The 21,494-nt window shown below is 35.8% G+C and overlaps 1 protein-coding gene across 6 annotated transcripts in view; it reads right to left on the reverse strand.

The window, feature by feature from the left end:
• The window catches only part of SLC25A12 (solute carrier family 25 member 12), a 207,081-nt gene that overhangs the window by 56,425 nt on the left and 129,162 nt on the right, over nt 1-21,494 (reverse strand). For 5 of the 6 annotated variants that reach the window (XM_045480199.1, XM_045480196.1, XM_045480195.1 and 2 more), the window contains exons 4-5: nt 15,234-15,349; nt 6,985-7,124 (exon numbers count right to left, since the gene is read on the reverse strand). In XM_045480199.1, coding sequence (XP_045336155.1) covers nt 6,985-7,124; nt 15,234-15,349 — 256 coding nt within the window. Of the gene's footprint in view, nt 1-6,984; nt 7,125-10,567; nt 10,672-15,233; nt 15,350-21,494 lie in introns of those variants that run through there. The other variant, XM_045480198.1, reaches the window with a different exon arrangement.

A 21,494-nucleotide genomic window follows, 5' to 3' on the forward strand; every position in this document is an offset into this window, starting at 1 on the left:
CTGTGCTGACAGCTCAGAGCCTGGAGCCTGTTTCAGATTCTGTGTCTCCCTCTCTCACTGCCCCTCCCCTGTTCATGCTCTGTCTCTCTCTGTCTCAAAAATAAATAAACATTAAAAAAAAAAAGAAAAAGATACATAGTTAAAGTTGCAGATAAAACTATATACAGTGTTTGGGATTGGCTTCCAAATGATCCAGGAGGGAGCACAGTGGAGAGTACAGACAAAACAAGATGGGCCAACAGTTAATAACTGTTGAAGCTGGTTGATGGGTACATGGAAGTTCATTACACTATTCTATTTTTAAATATATTTGAAATCCTTAAAAATAAAAAGTTTAAAAAATTAAAATTAATGACTTCAAAATGAGAAGCAAACAAAGGGGGAAAAAAACCCATATCTAAAGCTCTCAGTTTATGTAGTACAGTTAGTATATCAGGGTAGAATTAGATATTGTAAAATACATTCAGACAATGCAAGACAACCAATGAGAAGAACAAACCATCTTTGGAGAAATCTTAAAAAATACTAGTTGAAAGAACATTTCTTTTTTAAATAATCATCTCTCAAATATATAATACTTTCAACTTTTCAAGTGTGAGCATTTTCCAATGACAGTCAGGTGGGCACTAACAGTACAAGTGTTAGAACAAGCACTGGGTTCTACAAATAACCACACGTAGTACTCGCTTCGGCAACATGTATACTAAAATAACCACACCTAAAGGATACAGTTTTCAAACTGTGATCACGCTCATGAAGTAAAACAATACCCCAGGGTTATAAAAGATAAAATACATAAAAATACTCTAAAAAGATGCTTTATCTAAAAAGATAAAGATACTCTAATAAATAAAAAACAAAGTTAAGTCTGCTTCCAGATTTCAAGTGTGGATAGGGGAACTGAGGGAAAGGATGAAAAAAGGAAGCTACGCTAAAGCTAAAGATCTCAGACACCTGGAAATGCATTTCATCTAACTATGAGATGAAAACTGCTGTGCTTCAGAAACTGTGGCTTTGAATGAGAATGAACTAGTACATGTAATTCTGCAGTCTTCCAAAACTTCACTCTTCACTAAAAATCACAGTAAAGGAACTAAAAGCAAAACAGAAACTCAAGGACAAAGAGAACAGAAAAGAAGATAGCAACTACGTTTTTTAAGATTGTAGAGCAGAAAGGCAAGCGACAACTGACTTAGCAGAGTCAAGAAAACTAAACACAGAGGGACATCTGGGTGGCTCAGTGAGTTGAGCATCTGACTCTGGATTTCAGCTCAGGTCATGATCTCACAATTTGCGGGTTTGAGCCCCATATCCGGCTCTGCACTGACAGTGTGGAGCCTGTGTGGGATTCTCTCTCTCCTGTCTCTCTGCCCCTCCCCTGCTTGTACATACTCTCTCTCAAAATAAAAAATAAAAAATAAAACATTAAAAAAAAAGAAAAGAAAACTAGACATTGGAAAAGCCAAAAAGCTATGCAATGTACATTACAGGACCCCTTAAAAACTCCGGAACTGGCTACACGAGTACTCTTACAAGTGACAGTGAAGGTGGAGCTACAAACAGGAAGCTCAGATGGAAGTCTGTTTAAAACTCACTTAGTCACCTGCACTACTTCACTGTAGCCAGGATTCTGGCCTTTCTCAACCTGGTAGAGGACTAGAGACTCACTGCCTAGAGAATTTAATAGAGGATCTGGAGTAGGGGAGACCAGGTACAGTGGAAAAGAGGTAATAAAATCAAAGTCCATCTCCACACTGAAAGTTGAGACCTCTAACCCTCTTGAATTATTCAGCAACCGTAATGTCAATAGCCAGATCTAATATTCTAGATGATTATTCTCTGGGTCCCCAATGCAAAAGAAAGACCTGAACATACAGACATTAAAGGGTCCCCAATATGACAGCCGAGCCAAACTTTATAATAAGGTTTAGAGTTAATAAGTAATACCATGAACCCAAAGTTCCCAATAAGCCTCAATCTTAAATATGAGCAGAGGACCAATGACTGTAAGAAAAGCCACTAACATGAAAAACAAAAACCCAAACAGAGAAAAAGAAAGAAAATTGAAGAAAACAGACAATTCACAGGAAGAAAAAAATCACCTATCTTTAATATATTTGGAGAAGTGAGAGAAAATAGTACACCTATAGAAAAAGAATATGTTATTTTTTAAAAATGAATATTCAGAAAATGAAAAAGAACTGAAAATTTTAAATGTAACAAAAATTAAAAACTTACTAAAAGTTCAGGCAGAAATGGGAGAGAAAACTAAATCATACATTTAATATATTTACTAGTTCCATAAAGAAAGAAAATAGAAGTAAATAAAAAAAAGTAATGAGAATATTTTCAAGAATTGAGGGACAAAAGTTTTCAAATTCAGAGAGCCCACTAAATGCCCAGCACCAAGGAATATCATCATGGAATTTCAAAACACTGAAGAAAAGGAAAAAAAATCTGACTCTCCAGAATGGGAAAAAAAAAAAAAAAATGTCAAAACAGAATCAAGAATGAGAATGGGGGCGCCTGCATGGCTCATTCAGTTAAGTGTCTGACTCTTGATTTAGGCTCAGGTCATGATGTCACAATTTCCACGAATTCGAGCCTCGCATCAGGCCCTGCTTTGGCCCACTTCCAACTCCATGCTGACGACACCAAGCCTGCTTCGGATTCTCTCTCTGTCCCTCCCTAGCTCGCGTGGAGATGCAGGTGAGTTCTCTCCCTCTCGCCCTTTCTCTCAAAATAAACTTTAAAAAAAAAAAAAAAACAAGAATGAGAATGGCATTGGACTTCTCAGTGGCAATACTACAAGAAAGAAAACAAAAAAGAAATGTTTTCAAAATTAGGAGGAAACTAATTTCTACTAGAATTCTAAACCTAGCCATACTAAGTATAAATAGAACAGAGGTTTTCAGGTTATGAAAAGTCTCACAAAAAATTACTATACTTTCCTCAAGAAGCCACTACAGGAAATATTCCACCAAAAAGAGGAACTACACTATAATAAAGAGATGGAATCCAGTAAGCAGAAGATTCAACACAAAAGACAGACAAATGCATTCCCCAGTACGAAGCTGAGGGGGATTACAGACTGACAGCTATGCAAAAAGTACAGAGTCCAGCCTCCAACCATGAAGCAGGTCAGAAAGTTCCAGGAAAATGGTGCAGGGGCTATGAGAAACAGTCTGGCAATTCCTCAAAAAATTAAACATAAAATTATCATATGACTCAGCAATTTTATATCTAGAGATGTACTCAATAGATTTGAAAACAGCTATTCAAACAAATACTTGTACACCAACGTTTGTGATAACCAAAAGGTAAGAACACCCAATTAGTAGGCTCCATTAACTAATGAATGGATAGACAAAAAACAGTATATCCATACAGTGGAATATTACTCAGCCATAAAAAGGAATAAGGTACTAATACATGCTACAACTTGGATAATCCTTGAAAACATTATGCTAAGTAAAAAAAAAAAAAAAAAAAGAAGGAAAAAAAAAAAGCCAGACACAAAAAGTCATGCTGTATAATTCCATTAACAGTAGTCCTCCCTTACCTGTGGGGTGTATGTTCTCGGAACCCCAAGTAAATGCCTGATACTGCACATAGAACCAAACCCTATATATGATGTTTTTTTCCTATACATGCATAAGATAAAGTTTAATTCCTAAATTGGACACAGTAAGAGATTATCACTAAAATAATAGAAAAATTATAACAATATATTGCAATAAAAGTTATGTGAACGTGGTCTCTTTCTCTCTTGTCCTCTTAAAATATCCTACTGTGCTGTACTCACCTTCCTTCCTGTGATGATGTGAGATGATAAAATGTCTAAGTGATAAGATGAAGTGAGGTAAATGATGTAGGCATTGTGACATAGTAGTAGGCTACCATTGACCTTCTAACGGTACATCAGAAGCAGGATTATCTACTTTTGGACCACGGTTGACCATGGATCCACTGAAAGTGTAAAAAGCAAAACTGTAAATAATGGGGGGACTACTGTACATGAACTATCCAGAATAGGTAAATCCATAGAGTCAGAGCTGTTTGGTGGTCACCAGGGGCTGAGGAGAAACAGGAATGGGGAGTGACTGCTTAATGAGTAAACAATTTTTTTTTTTGGAGTAATAAAAATGTTTTGGAATTAGACAAAGATAGTGGTTGCCCAGCACTGAACTGTACTAAATGCCACTTAAATTGTGCACTTTTATATGGTTAAGTTTATGTTAAGTGAATTTTATCTCCATTTCTTAAGAAAGAAAGCTCTTAGCTCCAAGAAGATGAAATTGATAGAATACATAATATTTTGTAAACACATTAAAATGAAATGTTAATAAGTGAGGCAAAATTTAAGAATGAATTAGCATTAATACATAGAAAACTAAACAAATAAGAAAAACTAGAAACACTAAGAAAAGTAATCATTTTAGTCAAGCACAGTATTTTTTTTTAAGTTTATTTATTTAGAGAGAGAGAGAGAGAGCGCTCAAGCAGGGGAGGGGCAGAGAGACGGGGAGACAGAGAAGCCCAAGCAGGCTCCCCACTGCCAGTGCAGAGCCCAATGCAGGGCTTAATCTCATGAACCATGAGATCCTGAACTGAGCTGAAACCAAAAGTTGGACGTGTAACCAACTGAGCCACTCAGGTGCCTCTCTTTTTATTTTTATTTTTTATTTTTTGAAAGAGAGAGCAAATGAGCGAGTGGAGGAAAGAGGCAGAGGGGGAGAGACAATCTTAAACAGGCTCCATGCTCAGTGCAGAGCCTGATCCCACAACCCTGCAATCGTGACCTGAGATGACATCAGAAGTCACACACTTAACCGACTGAGCCACACAGGCACCCCAGTCATCCATAGTTTTTATAAAATTATAGTAATTCAGATATGAATTATATGGTGATGGAGACAGAAAATGTCTGTGGGAGAGAGGGAGAGATGAAAGAACCAGCTCCTGATCTTCCACAGTTCAAATTCAATGAAAAATACCAAAAAGTGAAAAATTTAAAAGTAGAGTACAGAACTACAAAAGACCCCATACTGTCAAGGCAATCTTGAGAAAGAAGAATAAAGCTGGAGGTCCAGATTTCAAGATAAATTACAAAACTGTAGTAATCAAAACAGTATGGTACTGGAACAAAAACACACATAGATCAATGGACCGGAATAGACAGCCCAGAAATAAACCCACAATCATATGGTCAATTAATCTGTAACAAAGCAGGAAAGAGTACACAATGAGAAAAAGACAGTCTCTTCTACAAACGGTGCTGGGAAAACTGGACAAAACTATGCAAAAGAATAACACTGGACCACTGTCTTAACCATACACAAAAATAAACTCCAAATGGATTAAAGACTTAAATGTAAGATCTGAAACCATAAAACTCCTAGAAGAAAACACAGGCAATAATCTCTCTGATATTGGCCTTAGCAACATTTTTCTCAATAGGTCTCCTGAAGCAAAGGAAACAAAAACAAAAGTAAACTATAGGGACTACACCAAAATAAAAAGCTTTTGCACAGTAAAGGAGACCGTCAACAAAATGAAAAAGACAATGTACTGAATGGGAGAAGATATTTGCAAATCACACATCCAATAAAGAGTTAATATCCAAAATACATGAAAAACTTCTACAACACCAAAAAACAATGATTAAAAAAACAGAGGAGCTGAACAGACATTTCTCCAAAGAACACATACAGATAGCCAACAGACACATGACAAGATGTTCACCATCACTAATCATCAAGGAAATGCAAATCAAAACCACAATATCACCTCACATCTGTCAGAATGATTAGTATTAAAAACGTAAGAAATAACAAGTGTTGTTGAGGATGTGGAGAAAACAGAACCCTCATGCACTGTTGGTGGGAATGTAAACTGGTGCAACCTCTCAGAAAACAGTATGGAGTTTCCACCAAATAATTAAACATAGAAACACCATTCAATCCAATAATTCCACTACTGGGTATTTACCCAAAGAAAATGAACAATAATTTGAAAAGATATAAGCATCCTTATGTTTATTGCAGCATTTTAAAAAAAGTTTTTATTTATTTGAGAGACAGAATGCTCACACAAGCGGGGGAGAGGCAGAGAGACAGGGAGAGAGAGAATCCCAAGCAGGCTCCACGCAGTCAGCATGGAGCCCAGCTTGGGACTCTAACCCATGAACCGTGAGATCACGACCTGAGCAGAAAGAAAGAGTCACACACTTAACCAACTGAGCTACTCAGGTGCCCCTACTGCAGCATTATTAACAATAGCCAAGACATCTGGAAGCAACCCAGGTATTCATCGATAGATGAACAGATAAAGAAGATGTGGTATATACATACAATGGAATATTACTCAGCCATAAAAAAAAATTAAAAAAAAAAAAAGGGAATGAGATCTTACCATTTGCAGCAACAGTGATAGACCTAGAGGGTATTATGCTAAATGAAGTAAATCAAAGACAAAGAAGACAAATACCATATGATTTCACTTATATGTGGAATCTAAAAAGTAAAACAAAGCTGAAACAGACCCATAAATACAGAGAACTGGTGGTTGCCAGAGGGGAAGTGTGTGGGGGGATGGGCAAAATGAATGGAGGAGAGTGGGGTGTACCAGCTTCCAGTTACGGCGTAAGTCAGAGATGAGAGGTACAGTGTGGGTAATATAATGAATGGTACTGTAATAGCACTGGACGGTAACAGATGGCAGCTATACTTGTGGTGAGCTATGAAAGTGATTGCTGAAAAGAAACAAGTTTAAGAGTGCTTAAAAGTTGCCTCTGGAAGTGGGAAATATGAAATGGGGGTGTAATGCCACAGGGAATTGCTATTTTTGGTAACAAGCTTAAACCTGCAGTGGGAAATAAGAAATGCCACAGGGAATTGCTATTTTTGGTAACAAACTTAAAACTAAAAGGGAAGTGGAGAAGAAATGGTATATATTTACATCGGTTATGAAAACTAGGCTCACCTGGAGAAACTGTGTGAATTCTGTGTAGTTAAGATGCTTCTTCCGATTATGCCCAAAATGCAGTCGGATAAATTCACAGTCCCAGTTAAAAGGGATATGGTGATGAATAATAGTCTGTCCAAAAATTTCTTTGACATTTTCTTAAAAGGGAAGACAAAAATAAACAAATTATATCTGGAATAAGTAGTTTAGTCCACTGCAATGTTCCTACAGAAAGAAATTAAGAGAAATTTCAAGTCAATATTATCTGCTTCTATCAAGATTAGCTGCAAAATTTTTCGTGCCCAGAAACCCATGCACAGGAACACAATTGATACAAAATATAATTTTACACTTAAGATTGTGTACCATTACATATAAGGCCATGAGATTCTTAATTTCTCTTGATTTAATTTTAATTAGGAAGTGATTTATATCTTGCACTATAAATGGCTGCTACTTTGCATTCCTGTATAAAATCAATAGTGTTTTCCCGGTTCCTCAAGGAGTCGAATTAAGCCCTTTATCAGAAGCATGAATACCCAAATTACAGTATAATGCAATATTTGTCATACTAAGTATGGTTTGATTGAGGCTTGATTATTACATTCACACTAGCCTGAATCTGTCTATTGAAGATAGGTATAAGAAATACTACCAAAAGCGTATCATTAGCTCAGCAGCAAGCACCTTATTAAAAGCTTCTGATATTGTCAAAAATATGGTCTTGACACAAAGCTACAAAATCCCCATAAAAAGCATGATTATTAGTCTCAACTATTAAAATATTTTAAGATAAGTGAAATTAGTGATTCACTTTTAAATAAAGAAGGACTAAACACAGTACACTAACTTTAAGATAGGAACCAGTCACGCTGTATAAATATACAACCAAAACCCTCTGACAGCTGGTCTTCATGCACTAACAATGTCAGTCACTTTCTTACACAGTTCTACACTTACTGTAAAAATCAATTCACAAATGACTGGTACTTTAACAAGCATAGACTGGATAGCCTAATTTAGAAGCTCATGCCAAAAAAAAAAAAAAGTCATTAACAAAGTTAAGAAAGCAGGAAGCCTGTTTTATTGATGTCTTAAGAACAAAATTATTTTCAAATGTAAGCCAATTAGTGGAAGCGTTTTACCATCCATAGCTACAATTTTACTAATTAGTAAATACAAGTTTAATGTTTTATAATCTCCAACTATGCTACTTTCTCTAATTTCTGTAAATTCTTTGAATAAGATACTGATCTCATATTGTAAATGGTTTAATGGATTCCCTTTAGTTTTATATACCATTTATTTCTTGATAAAAGCATTACTGGGGTGGGGAGGGGGAGGTGGAAGAGAGTGTAAGAATCCTGAACTGGAAATCCTACCAGTCTGGACTCAATATAACAGCTCCGAATAGGTCACTGCTATCAGTAAGTTGGAAGAAGGCATTGGATGTCACTGGGGAGATGGGATTCTCATCTTTCTTTCAAATGGAATATAGCATTTATTTCTTGCCTAATTAGCAATACTATATCATAATTTTCAAACCACATTAAAATATTTTCACCTTCCATAAACACAAATTAAATATATGGGGTTTTGTTTCTAAAGGCAAAAAAACAAACAAACAAACAAAAACAAAAAAACAAAAACTCAGTAGCAATTCATGGGATAGATCTTGGCTTTTAACCAATATAAAAGTTTACCCTCAAATCTATGTGGAATATCAACAGTTGTAAAATATGTCAAAGTTTATAAGATAATTAAAATAATAAGGGTTACCAAAAATAGAGCTAAATATATTAAGAGAGATCAGCAAAGATTTTTTTAGGATCTTTTTTAAAATAATTAGCTGCTTTATTCCCAAATTAATTACTTTGATTTCTTATTTTTAAGATCCAACAAATAGTGTTAAACTAATAAAACACAAAGCAATTAAGGGAAAGCAGAATAGAATAACTTAAACTACTACATATATTTAATTTAAATATTAAGATTATGAAAGGGAATACATTTTTTATAACCTTTATTTTAAAGGTCACAAATCCTAAAACTCAACTATTTGACAAGAAATGTACATACTGCTACCTAGATTAAGTTTTAAACAATGGTGGAATAAAACTGAATTCCCTTTACATGATCAGAAAATATTAGAATATTACTGTGAAATTAGTCAAATACAATCAAAAATTCAAAAGCTTTCAAACTATGAAAATTTACTTAATTATGAAAATTGTTTTCTACTATCACAAAAAGGATAAACCAAAGTTATGTCTAATTTACATTCAGAAAAAGTTCCATAATAAAAACTTTAACTAAAATCCTATTTTGTAAACTTCCTAGCAACCTCTAGCTAAGATCTTGGAATATCTTTGAAACAATTAAAATGATAGCTTAAATTACTCATAGTAATCTTCCCAAATATTGAAGAGTCATTTTCCATGACTATTTGTTTCAACATTTCCTACTTCTCCCAAAGTGGTCATTGATAGCTTTGGACATGATTTTATTATGAGCATTAATATGTGCTGTTTTATTTACCACCCCCCAGACACTTTTAATTATTTTGACTATGTCACAGGCTACAACTATAGTTACTAGGACTAACAAAATTTCAAACCTACTTTGGCACCTCTTGATGTGTCCCACTTCCCTTCTGTTATTATTTTACTACCAACTGCCTAAGGCTAATTCAGGAAGCTTATAAAAATAATTAGTACACTATTATTTTAAAATTCAATTCATAATTACCACTTTACCAGGATGTGCTTATCCAAAAAAAAAAGTTATACAAAAGCTCCAGAACTGGAGAGCTTCTACTTGTGTGAGGCAACAGCTCAAACATGTGATGCTCTTCTTATCCAGTTTTATCCGGTTCTGCATGACATAAAAGGGAACCCCAATAATCTCAAATATTCCCAATACATCTAACTGAAAATGCATAGCAAGTCCCCCCCCCACCCCCACCCCCCCCACAGAGAATCCCGTCTTTCCAGTGGCAAACAAGGGTCTTTAGCTCTAAATAGCACTCCTTGGAGTATTATTTCAGTGGCCATCGTTCCGGCCTGGATGAAAGGGCTATGACAGTCACATCTTATTGGCAGCAAGATCATGATCTACTGTTTTATACTAGGTTGGTATTGCTATGGGATATAGGAATCCATTCGTTTTCTGACATATAGAAAACAATAGACCACTTTTTCACTTCCTGCAGAGCATGGGCTTATGAAAGAGATGGTTTATAATTCCTCTTGAAAAGGGAGTTGGGGCCAGATACAAAAGTAGCCTGTCATTATGTTCTCTTTGCTCAAAGGAAAGGAGTATGATTTGTCAGGAGGGCAGGTAATGGTGACAACTGTGATTAAGTAAAAATGTTCACAGACGTATAACATTAGTCAGTTCAGCTGTATCAGTCACTTATGATGATTGGACTAGATGAATTACACATTGAAGCATATATATTATGTAAATATGTCTTAACAGAGGTTTTAATTTCCCCAACAGCCCACAATGTGTCTCCCCATCTCATCCACCCTCATCCCTCCCCTGGTCCTTATGGGAGCTTCCTACTGGTCTTGTTCACCTTTCTTCAGTACAAAATTACCTCTGACCGGGGCTGGCACTCTTCTCCAAGACTGCCGCCATGCCTGTTCCATGAATGAGCCTGGAAGGAGCTGCTGTACCAACGGTGTGGCCAGAGAACTCCTCCTGTAGGTATACAAGCCATCAGCCCTGTGACACAGCCCACCTACCATCAGCCCAACGACATCCTGATTCCAAGGATTCCAGCCCAGCAGGAGCCACTGCTTCCAACTTAAGAGGCTTGAGACCAAACATTTTTATTGTCAGTGGGGGTGGGGGCGGGGGAGTCCTCAATAGCTCAGTTTCATCTGCATAGTTCTTAAAGTGAAGTCAGAGAGGCTTTTAGAAGGACTCCCACCAAAACAGTGAATTCCTTGTGTATAACTGAACAAAAACAATGGCGAGACTTGTGGAAGTAAAGAGTTTTTCAGTGAAGGAAAACTTGGGGAGAAAGAAGAGGAACAACTAAGAGACCAAAAAAGAAAACAAAGGAAAACAAACAACAACAACAGAATGTTCAACAACAGGAACTTGGTAGAGGAAGTCCCAACCAAAGTAGCATGTAGACTCAGTCCCAGACTACTAGGTTCTACTTCCAGTTGGGTCATTAATTTCCTAGGTGACTTCCTCTGTTTCTCTAAGCAAAAGTATTTCTATTAATCCTTTACCTACCTCCAGAAGGGACTACCATACAATTAATCAACAGAGTAGTCCTGCTGCCAAATATATGTGAAGGTCCGTTTCTCAGGAAGGATGAGTTTACATTTAAAGAGCATCTATTACTATAGAAACTAGATGCTTCACCAGATGCTTCACCAGTCTATCACCAAATGCATAAAAACTAATAACACTATGACCTTTTTTTTTTTTAACCTTAAACTCTAAGCTACTCTGGTAGCCTTCAGTATTAACAGGATTTTTTTCTGCAATATCTGAAAGGGGTCTCAAAATTCTTACTGATTTATTTTGAATACCCAGGTGAAGCTCTAATTCTTACTAGACCAAATTAGGTATTGGTTACCATTAGATTTTCATAGTATTCCATGTCTACAGCTTTGTTCCCACTGAGAGAGGGTAATTTTTCACATCTAGACTTCCATCTCCCAAACCTTTTAAAAACAGCGGTGGTTATGCCTAAGCCACCCCAATCTATTCTTCCCTTCAGGGAAAAAGAGTCTATTTTAAAGGCACAAACGGAACCCATTTCTATTTGCTGTATTTAATGACAATCAAAAACAGTACCAAATCAAAAGGAATCCCTGCTTTTTCAGGGTTCTACAGTGAAGGGATAAAGATGTGCCCTTGAAAAAAAATCACTTTGGAGAGGTCCCATTCCTAGGCAAGCGCTTTGGAACACAATGCTGATGAGATTTTAATAAAAAACTTAGACTGTACAACATATCTTATATTCATTTATTAGTTAATAGACAGGAGTTGGGGTTTCATTTTTTTAGAAGGATTACATCTTTGTTAACGCAATGGGCTTTTATTTTTTAAATGTGGGACAAATGCAAGGCAGCTACTGACAACACAATGTAGTATAACTGGTTATCTAGGTTACCTCAACCTAATTCTATCAAGCAGAATATCCAGTACACTAGAGGCTAGTAGTGAGACCAAGGCAAGTTTAGACTGTATCTAGCACACACCAATCATGCAACGGCCTCCACAAGGCTCAACAGTGGCAGTAACATATATAAGCCATTAAGTAATTATCCACAGCATGCATTAGAAATTTTATTAAAAGAACATCAAAGAGGAAACAACTACGGTTTTATTCACTCTTTTAAAAACTCCAGAACCCTCTCCTGCGCTTGCTTGCACATTCTGAAATGGATTACCGAAGTCTCAATGTAAGTCTTCTCCCCCAAAGTAGAGGCATGTCTAACAATTAAAAAACAGAAACAAAAAACTTGTCCAGCACTCAAGTAAATGTTGTTCGATATTCCTATTTACATAAATACTTGCAAAAATGTACACAACTTAAGTATCTAATCTGATGTGTATTAAAAAGCATATCTAAAAAAACAAAAGCATAGATGAGAACAATATATACAAATACACAGATAATAACATCATCATCATAGTCCACGAGATACCAATGGCATAACAGTTTCCCCCCCCCCCACTCCATTACACCTGGCATCCAATATTCTCTCCCACCTTTCTCTCCTGGTGTGCACAAGAGAAAATTGTACTTTAAATTCTAAACTAGAAAATATAAGGCCATTTGGTGAAAAGGATTTACAGTTAGAATGGATCTATAATTTCCTTTTACCTAAACATATATCTATAAATACATAAGCACAATTCATTTTATTAAGTGGATACAAACATGAAAACTGACCTTTAACACAGATCCAAAATCCTATAAAAATAAACTCCAAGTTAATTAGTTCCTTATGCTGAAATTCTGTAGTCTTGAAAACAGCCTGTAATGAGTAGGCCTTAGAAATCTTGTTAAATGGCATTTGTAACAGTTTCAATGCTTTTCCTCTTTCCTTAATAAAAAATTAAACTTTCTCTCCTTCATTATGATTTTTATTTAAGAAAATTTGTCTAAAATGAATCCTCAAAACTAGGGAGGCAAGACAGGAAGGGAAAATGGTCAAGGTCCCCAAGAAACAGATGACCATCATCAAGACAACCACCCAACTGGCCAGGGGCTCCAAGAACAATGTTGAAAGGGCATTCAGCAGTACCTCATTCCATAGGAATCTTCCTATCTCTACCTTATGAAGCAGAAGAATGAAAGCAGGATTTTGGAGGGTTCATATGTTTATTTTTCAGGTCATATCAGGAGCTATAACAACTAAAACTGATTTGTTTTGCTTCTAATCCTAATTATATTTTCTTAAAATTCTAACTCATGAATCATAGTCTGGGAGAAAAACAAAAGATCTTTAAAATACTAAAATTGGGATCTAATAACTACAAGCTCTCATTTGCATGAAATAAATGTGTTCATAAACCACTCAACTGCTTCTTATACCCATTTTAATCTACTAATCAACACTGGCATGGGTCTCTATTGTTAGTCAACTGGATGAACTGACTTGAGTGACTTGTTTTTTAAAACAGAAATTGTGAAAAGCATCAAATGGAGATGACACAAAGAACCATGATACCAAGGTAGGAAGGACAAAAATCCCCACAATTTGGTTTTGGGAAACCTAATTCTTAAAACAATGGATACATGATAGAAGCACAGGTCTACCATCACTAATACAGATATTTGTATCGAAGTATTTCCCAAGTATTGCTGCACATTTGGAAGTGAGACGTGAGAATGTGTGATACCTATTGAAAACAGAAAATGCAGCATTATTAGTGGTCTGGGGTTAATGCTGAATGAGATGATAAGGTTTTATATTTTAAACTACAGAATTTGGGTGCTTCTGGGAAAAATCAACCTTCTTTACGAGGCAGAATGGCCAGAGCTTGCTCCAAAGCAGGAGTATGCCAACATGGATACAGAAACCTAAGGAGTTCTGCATAGGTAATTATTTGGGGAAATCTTACACAGACAACAACTGGGTCAATGGACAAAAGGAAACAGTCAATGCCCACTAAAAGCATTAAAGGGCACCACTGGTCCTTCTAATACCTGTATTTTCTCACCATTCTTTTCATGGTAGTGATACTTCCTCCTTTGGGTGTTAACTGAAGGATTTTTTTTATAAGACAAATTCTGTGGTGAATAAATATTTAGCTCAGGGAAAGCCTGATTTTCAAGAGTCTCTCTACAACATATTGATGCAAATTCACCCTATAAAAGGGGCTCAAGTTCAGCTTTACAAGATAAAAAAGTTCTGGAAATCTGTTTCACAACTATGTGAATATACTCAATGCTACTGAACCGTACACTGAAAAATGGTTAAGATTTTGTGTTCTTTTATCACAATAAAAATATATAAATATTTTTTTAAAAAGAAGAGGAATCAAGGTCCTTGAAAACACTGCATTGTTTTTATTGAAAAACCTGTTGCAGGAAAAATTAGCAGATATGGTAAACATAAACTAATTTCTGCAAATAAGCGTCTTTAAAAACTAAAACATACATGGCTACAAACAGAAATTCTAGTTTATATGCTTGTCAAACACTGATCTTGTGCTAGATCATATGCCTAGCAAAGGATTTATATCAATTTCTATATTTAACACAAATGTTAGTTTCAATGTTCTAGGCTTGTTTCCTAAAATCAAAAATCTACAATGGTGATTCAGAGAATGCTAACTATTCTTAACTCCCTCCTTCAGTTCCATTCTTGGTGTTACATCGTAGCACTTTTCCAAACTGCTACTGAGGAGCTATGTACTCTCTACCCAAAAATCCCTTCAAGAATGGTATGATTATTCCATGTTGTTCCTGGTCTGTTTCATAAAGAATTTTGCTCAGGCTAGCCCAGAGCAAGAAAATTTTACACCACATATTTTTGGAATGTAAAAGTGCCAATAAATGACTCAGTGAGCAAAGATTCCTTAATTTTTTGCAATTGTCTAATGCTTTAAAGAAAATACACCATTTTAATTTTATCTGTGTAAATTCTTTGAGGAAATCAATACTTCACTTATTAACTAGCTCCTAGATAATCAGCAATTTATATGCATTTACTAGATTTAGCAATTAAAGACTGGACCAGCTTCACTAACTTCACTTATCCCTTATAATCTTTTTTTTTCCTTACCAAATGTCACTTCTCCATTTCCACTCTTGTCAAACAACTGGAAAGCCACTATGAACATAGAATCTGGAGCACACAAAACAGATTCAAATGCCAAGAATTCTTGATAGGAGATCAATCTGGAACAAAACAGAACATGTTATTGGCTGGTAAAGAAAGGGAAAATATCAGACATTTAACCTGTCTTTACTGTATGAACTATAGCTCAGGGTAACCACACAATTGGTAAAGGGAAGTCATCTGGAATTTGCTTCAAAATAATCCAGGAGATTAAAAATATAAATAAAACACATTTAATAATTATTTTAATAATTACAAAACTTGGTGATGAGGATATTGAATTTGCTACACTAGTCTGTGTCTTATAGGCTTGAAATGTCAATAATACATTTTTTAAAGGAAGATTCAAAACAAGAGGAGGGAAACTAAAGCACATGGAGTCCTAGAATACTCAGGGTTGTGAAATTAGCCAGTGGCCAAAATTATACTAAAATTGCCTTCAATGATCTTATACAGTTGGCATATACTAGTATATAGTTTAGAGTCATCTTCCATAGCATGCTTGCTGCAAACATCCCACACCATGTTGCTGCTATTGGTAAGTGACTAATATCCAAGTAACAGCGTTATAAAAATCTGTTTTTTTATAAATAAATACATGTAGTTATTTATTTACTTATTCATATTAGTAATGGTGCTGCCTTTTATTCTCAAATGGCCTGGTTTGGACAATACATTTATAGTCACCCTATCAAAAGGAATAGACCTAATCTTAACGTGGCTTCTTGCCCCTCAGGATCTGATCTCTGTATGCCTCCCCTTTGTTCTCTGCACTCCAACCCACTCTTTTTCAATCCCTGCTCCTTCCACCCAGGACCATCACACAACATTTCACTTTCCTTGGAATGATCCCACCATCTCCAAACTTCTGCCCATTTAATTTGTACCCATCCTTACATAGCCCAGATCAAATATCATTTCCTCAAGACAACCAACCATCTCACAGTCTCGAGATGATTTCACTTACCCTTTACAGCCTTACGGCAGCACACTGTACCTTTTTAATGCCCCTTGCAAAATTTTTATTAAAATAGTTATGTAATTCATTGTTTAAAGTCTGATTTCCTGCGAGAAGATAGGCTTGTCACAGAGCACAAGTTTGATTCAGGTAAGAACTTGTAAATATTCTTGAATAAACTCAATTTATAATATACGGCTTTTATTTATTTTTTTAAGTGTTTATTTATTTTTGAGAGAGGCTGAGTAAGCAGGGAGGGACAGAGAGAGAGGATTCAAAGTAGGCTCTGCACTGTCAGCGGAGAGCCCAAAGTGGGGCTCAAACCCATGAACTGTGAGATCATGACCTGAGCCGAAGTTAGACACTTAACTGACTGAACCACCCAGGTGCCCCAAGAATATATGGCTTTACAGAGAGCTATATTTCTCAACACAGATTTAGGAAAATGACTACATTTTACATTTCATTTTATGTCTCCATTCATCTAAGACATACTTTGCATTTGTAGTTTCCTTTTCCATTACTTGTAACACTCTGAATTATGTTTAAGTTACACAAATTACATTATATCCAAAGCAATGGTGCATACTATGCCTTTTCCCTTTATTGAGGGAAAGGCTTTGTGGTGGTATTATTCAGGGCACTAAAGACTATGCCTTCACTGTGCCCCTGCTGAAGAATCTTTGGTGGAATTAGGAGCTTAAGTGCCTAATGAATCCTGGGAAGAACAACCCAATAAACTGTTTATCAGGTCACCTTTCATAATACATTTTATGCATTGGTATACTACTAAAAACACAAAAGCGTGGTTATCATTACACAAATTTTCAGGTAGTAAAAACAAATGAAGTTATAACATATCAGGTATCATCATCTACACACTCCTAAAAAGCACTGAGTCCTATGCGGTTTTAATAAGAATATATAACACAAGGGTTGCCTGGCTCTGGCTCAGTCGGTACAGCATGTGTCTCCTGATCTCAGGGTTGTGAGTTCAAGCTCCATGTTGGGTGTAGAGATTATAAATAAACTTAAAAAAAAAAAAAAGAATATATAACACAAATACAGTAATGATATAGGGATGACTTAGAGAAGGCCTTCATTTTCTACATTATGTAATTCTATGTTTGAAATTTTTATCATGAAGAATTAGCATTATTCTTTTGATTATAAGAGTAATTTAAAAACTACAAAGTAATTAGGCTGATTATGAATTAAAAATAAAAACCTGTAACATCTTGGTTTTTCCAAAATAGTCTCAGGAATCTGACATCAAAAATACAATTACCCTAAAATACAGAATATGTAGCTTTAAAATACATTTCATACTCAGTAGTAAAACTTTTCTCTATGAGAAAAGGTAAGACTTTTTCCTTAACTAGCAAAGGTCATAAATGGTCGGCTGGCAGAGTAAATTTGGCCCACACATGTTTTCTTCGGCCATGAAAAGAATAATATTTTTAGTTACATTAGTTGCCAACATTAGGAAATTATAAATATTTCACACAAATATCCAGCTTTCTGGTTTCCCTTGTTAAATTGTGAGCAAGGGCAACCAGTTTCTGGTCCCAATACTTTTCATTCCTCCAGTCTCCTGGAGCCAAAGTGGAAGCTACCTCTTCAGGGACAGCAGGGCCCATCAGTTATCTACACCTGCCCCTGGGGACCATCCCCGTGAGCTCGAGCCCCATGTCGGACTCTCTGCTGTCAGCACAGACCCTGCTTTGGATCCTCTGTCCCTCTCTCTCTCTCTGCCCTGCCCCTGCTCATGCTCTTTCTCTCAAAAATAAATAAAACATTAAAAAAACAATTAAAAAAGAAGATATTGGGGGAATCCTCAACCAATCCTCAATACTCACTTACCTTTGTTACACAGAGTGATTTATTTGAAGAAAGATCAATTAAGAAACACAAAGGTATCAGCAACTTAAAAATAAAGTCACTTCACATTAATCGGCCTTAAAAAGGAACGAAATTCTGACACAAGCTGTAGCATGGGTGAACCTTGAAAACAACAGGCTAAGTGAAATCAAACACAAAAGGACAAATAATACATTATTCCACTTACATGAAGTATCTAACATAGTCAAACACATTAGAAACAGAAAGTACAATAGTGATTACTAGAGGCTGAGTATCGGGACAAAACAGGAGCTCACTGTTTCATGGGTACAGAGTTTCAGTATGAGAAGATGAAAAAAAAAAAAAAAGAATGGATAGTAGTGATGGTGGTACAACAATATGAATATACTTAATGCCACTGAAATATATACTTAAAAATGGTTAAAATGATAAATTGTATTATATATATTTTAATACGGTAAAAAGTCACCTGAGATTACCCAAGTATAGGCATTTATTAGAACTCAGCAAATGCACCTTTAAGTTTTGTATTTGTCACTGTGGGTAAATTTTACATGTAAATAAAACACTCAAAACAAATACTGAAATCCAGTTAATAATATGCATGCTGAAATGTGTAAGAAAAGTATCAGTGTTCGCAATTTACTTTGAAATGTGTGAAAAAACAAGATGGATTGATGTAAAGATATATATATGAAAAACGAAGCATACAAAAATGTTAATGGTAGAATATGATGGGTATGTTAAGTATACACTGTAAAATTCCTTCAACCTTCCTGAATGTTTGAATTTTCATAATTAAATACTGGGAAGAAGTAGGAGGTGAGGGTAATGGACCATTTTGTCTCTCTGACATGCTCCCTATCTATCTTTAGCCCATAGGCCTTTTATACCACATAACAGTGGAACAATACTTTTCATAAAGCAAGAAATGGCCTGTTTATCTGCTAACATAAAGCAAACATGTTCTGGAATAATTTTTAAGGCTCTTTTTCCTTTATCCTGCTATGAATTCCTCTATTGTTAGAAGGCCTTGATCAAGACTTAAGCAGCGCCAATGCAAACCACAAGACGCTAACTGGAGTGAAGAAACCACTGCTTAGTTCATAGTTTAATAAATTGTTTGTTTTCTTTCAATAAGGATGGGGTGGCACCTTCGCTTTTTACCATACCTGCTGCTTGACTTTTTACAAAGAACACGTATTCATTTTATACTCTGAATTAATGGATTTTACGGGAGCCTGGGTGGCTCAGTCGGTTGGGCATCCAACTTCGGCTCAGGTCAGGATCTCACCATTTGTGGGTTCCAGCCCCGCGTCAGGCTCTGTGCTGATAGCTCGGAGCCCAGAGCCTGCTTCGGATTCTGTGTCTCCCTCTCTCTCTGCCCCTCCCCTGCTCACATTCTGTCTCTATCTCTCTCTCTCTCAAAAATAAATAAACATTAAAAAAATTTTTTTTGAAATAATGGATTTTATGAATTGGATGTTTTAAAATTTTTCTACAAAATTCCTTTTAAATTTGCTGAATGGAAACTAATAAAATTTCAAAATATTAACATGTTAATTTTGCAATTTTTAAAACCATCAAGATTTTTGCATAAAAGGTTTTTCTACATGCATCATAATGTTTTTTTATATACATGTAGAAGAGTAAAGGAAAGCAGTTATGAAAAACTAAGAGAGAAAAGTAATAGTTTTACACATTATAGACTAGAGCTTCCAGATGAAATTCTGGCCAGAGCTAAATATAGAAACTATAATTCTAGAAGTTACAGCTTCAAACAAGCAACTGTCTAAACACTTTAGATTATATCACACAAGAATAGTTCCTGAAATCTTCATTTAATGCATAAAATCATTTTGCCTTTCATTATAAAAGCACAATTTCAAAGTTTAAGCCACAATTTCACAAATAACATTTGACTAATGACTTTTACTTTAGACAACCCATCATGCTATTTATACCATACGATGTTGCTTCTACATGGTTCTGCACAACAAACACCTATATCAAAACACTCCTGCTTATTTTACTATCTATTGGAGGAAAAGGAATGAGGAAGAGGAGAAAGAGGGTGGTTTACATGCTAAGAAAACATGCAGCAGAAGGTGAGGCGGTCCAGGGTACAAAAAGGTATGGTACTGACCTCTCTCAAACCTGCTTTTCCCACATACTTAAATAAATCACTTAGACCTCTGTATACTAGTGCTATTAAGATTTGGTTTTGATAATTATAAACAACCTATGTGATGCTACTTCAAATTATAAGACTCATCAAAAAAAAAAAAAACAAAACAAAAACTACAACAGAACCAAGGAATACCTCTTGGGGCTATAAAAAAAATGTACCAACTACATACACTATTCTAATCTTTGATCACTGTCCTTGGTAAAGGAGTGGGAAACAGAAAGTGGGGAAGAAAGAGAACATCATTTTTTTAAAAAATGATTAAAGAAGGAAAATGGACTAAAAATTAAGAGAATTTTGTGTTATTGGGCAAATCAATCAATCTCTCTAGGCCTCATTTTCCTTAAATGTTAAATGAACAAGAGTGACTACTTGGAATAAGTTAAACATCATCAAAACCTTTCATTTTCTTGGGGTGCCTGGGTAGCTCAGTCGGTTGGGCGTCTGACTTCGGCTCAGGTCATGATCTCACGGTCCGTGGGTTCGAGCCCCGCGTCGGGCTCTGTGCTGACGGCTAGGAGTCTGGAGCCTGCTTTGGATTCTGTGTCTCCCTCTCTCTCTGACCCTACCCCATTCATGCTCTGTCTCTGTCTCAAAAATAAATAAACATTAAAAAATAATAATAATAATAATAAAAAACCTTTCATTTTCTTGAATTACAAGTATTTTTTTAAAGGTTTTTTTTATTTTTTTGAGAGAGAGAGAGAGACAGAGAGCAGGGGAGGGGCAGAGAGAGAGGGAGAGAGAGAATCCTAAGCAGGTTCCACGCTCAGCACAGAGCCCAGTGCAGGGCTCGATCTCACAATGGTGAGATCATGACCAGAGCCAATATCAAGAGTCAGACATTTAACCAAGCGAGCCACCCAGGCACTCCATCTTCAATTGTAAGTATTAAAGAAACTTCAGCAATGATACTTAACCTTTTTTGAAGTCACAGGTCCTTCTGAAAACCTGGGATTTCTCCCGAGAAAAACGCAGATACAAATTCACTCATTTTGCATGATATTTCAGCAACTTCAGGAACCCCTGAAGACTATCCATGAATAAGAGGTTAAGAATTGCTGTGTTTCTAGAAAATTCCAGCTTTCTCTGCTTTTAGAAATTACCTATATGTTTCATAAACTCACTGATAATTTTTATGATCTGTTTTTTTTAATGTTTATTTATTTTCAGAGACAGCGAGCGTGCAACTGTG

This window comes from Leopardus geoffroyi, chromosome C1, assembly GCF_018350155.1.
Source record: "Leopardus geoffroyi isolate Oge1 chromosome C1, O.geoffroyi_Oge1_pat1.0, whole genome shotgun sequence".
Lineage (NCBI taxonomy): Eukaryota > Metazoa > Chordata > Mammalia > Carnivora > Felidae > Leopardus > Leopardus geoffroyi.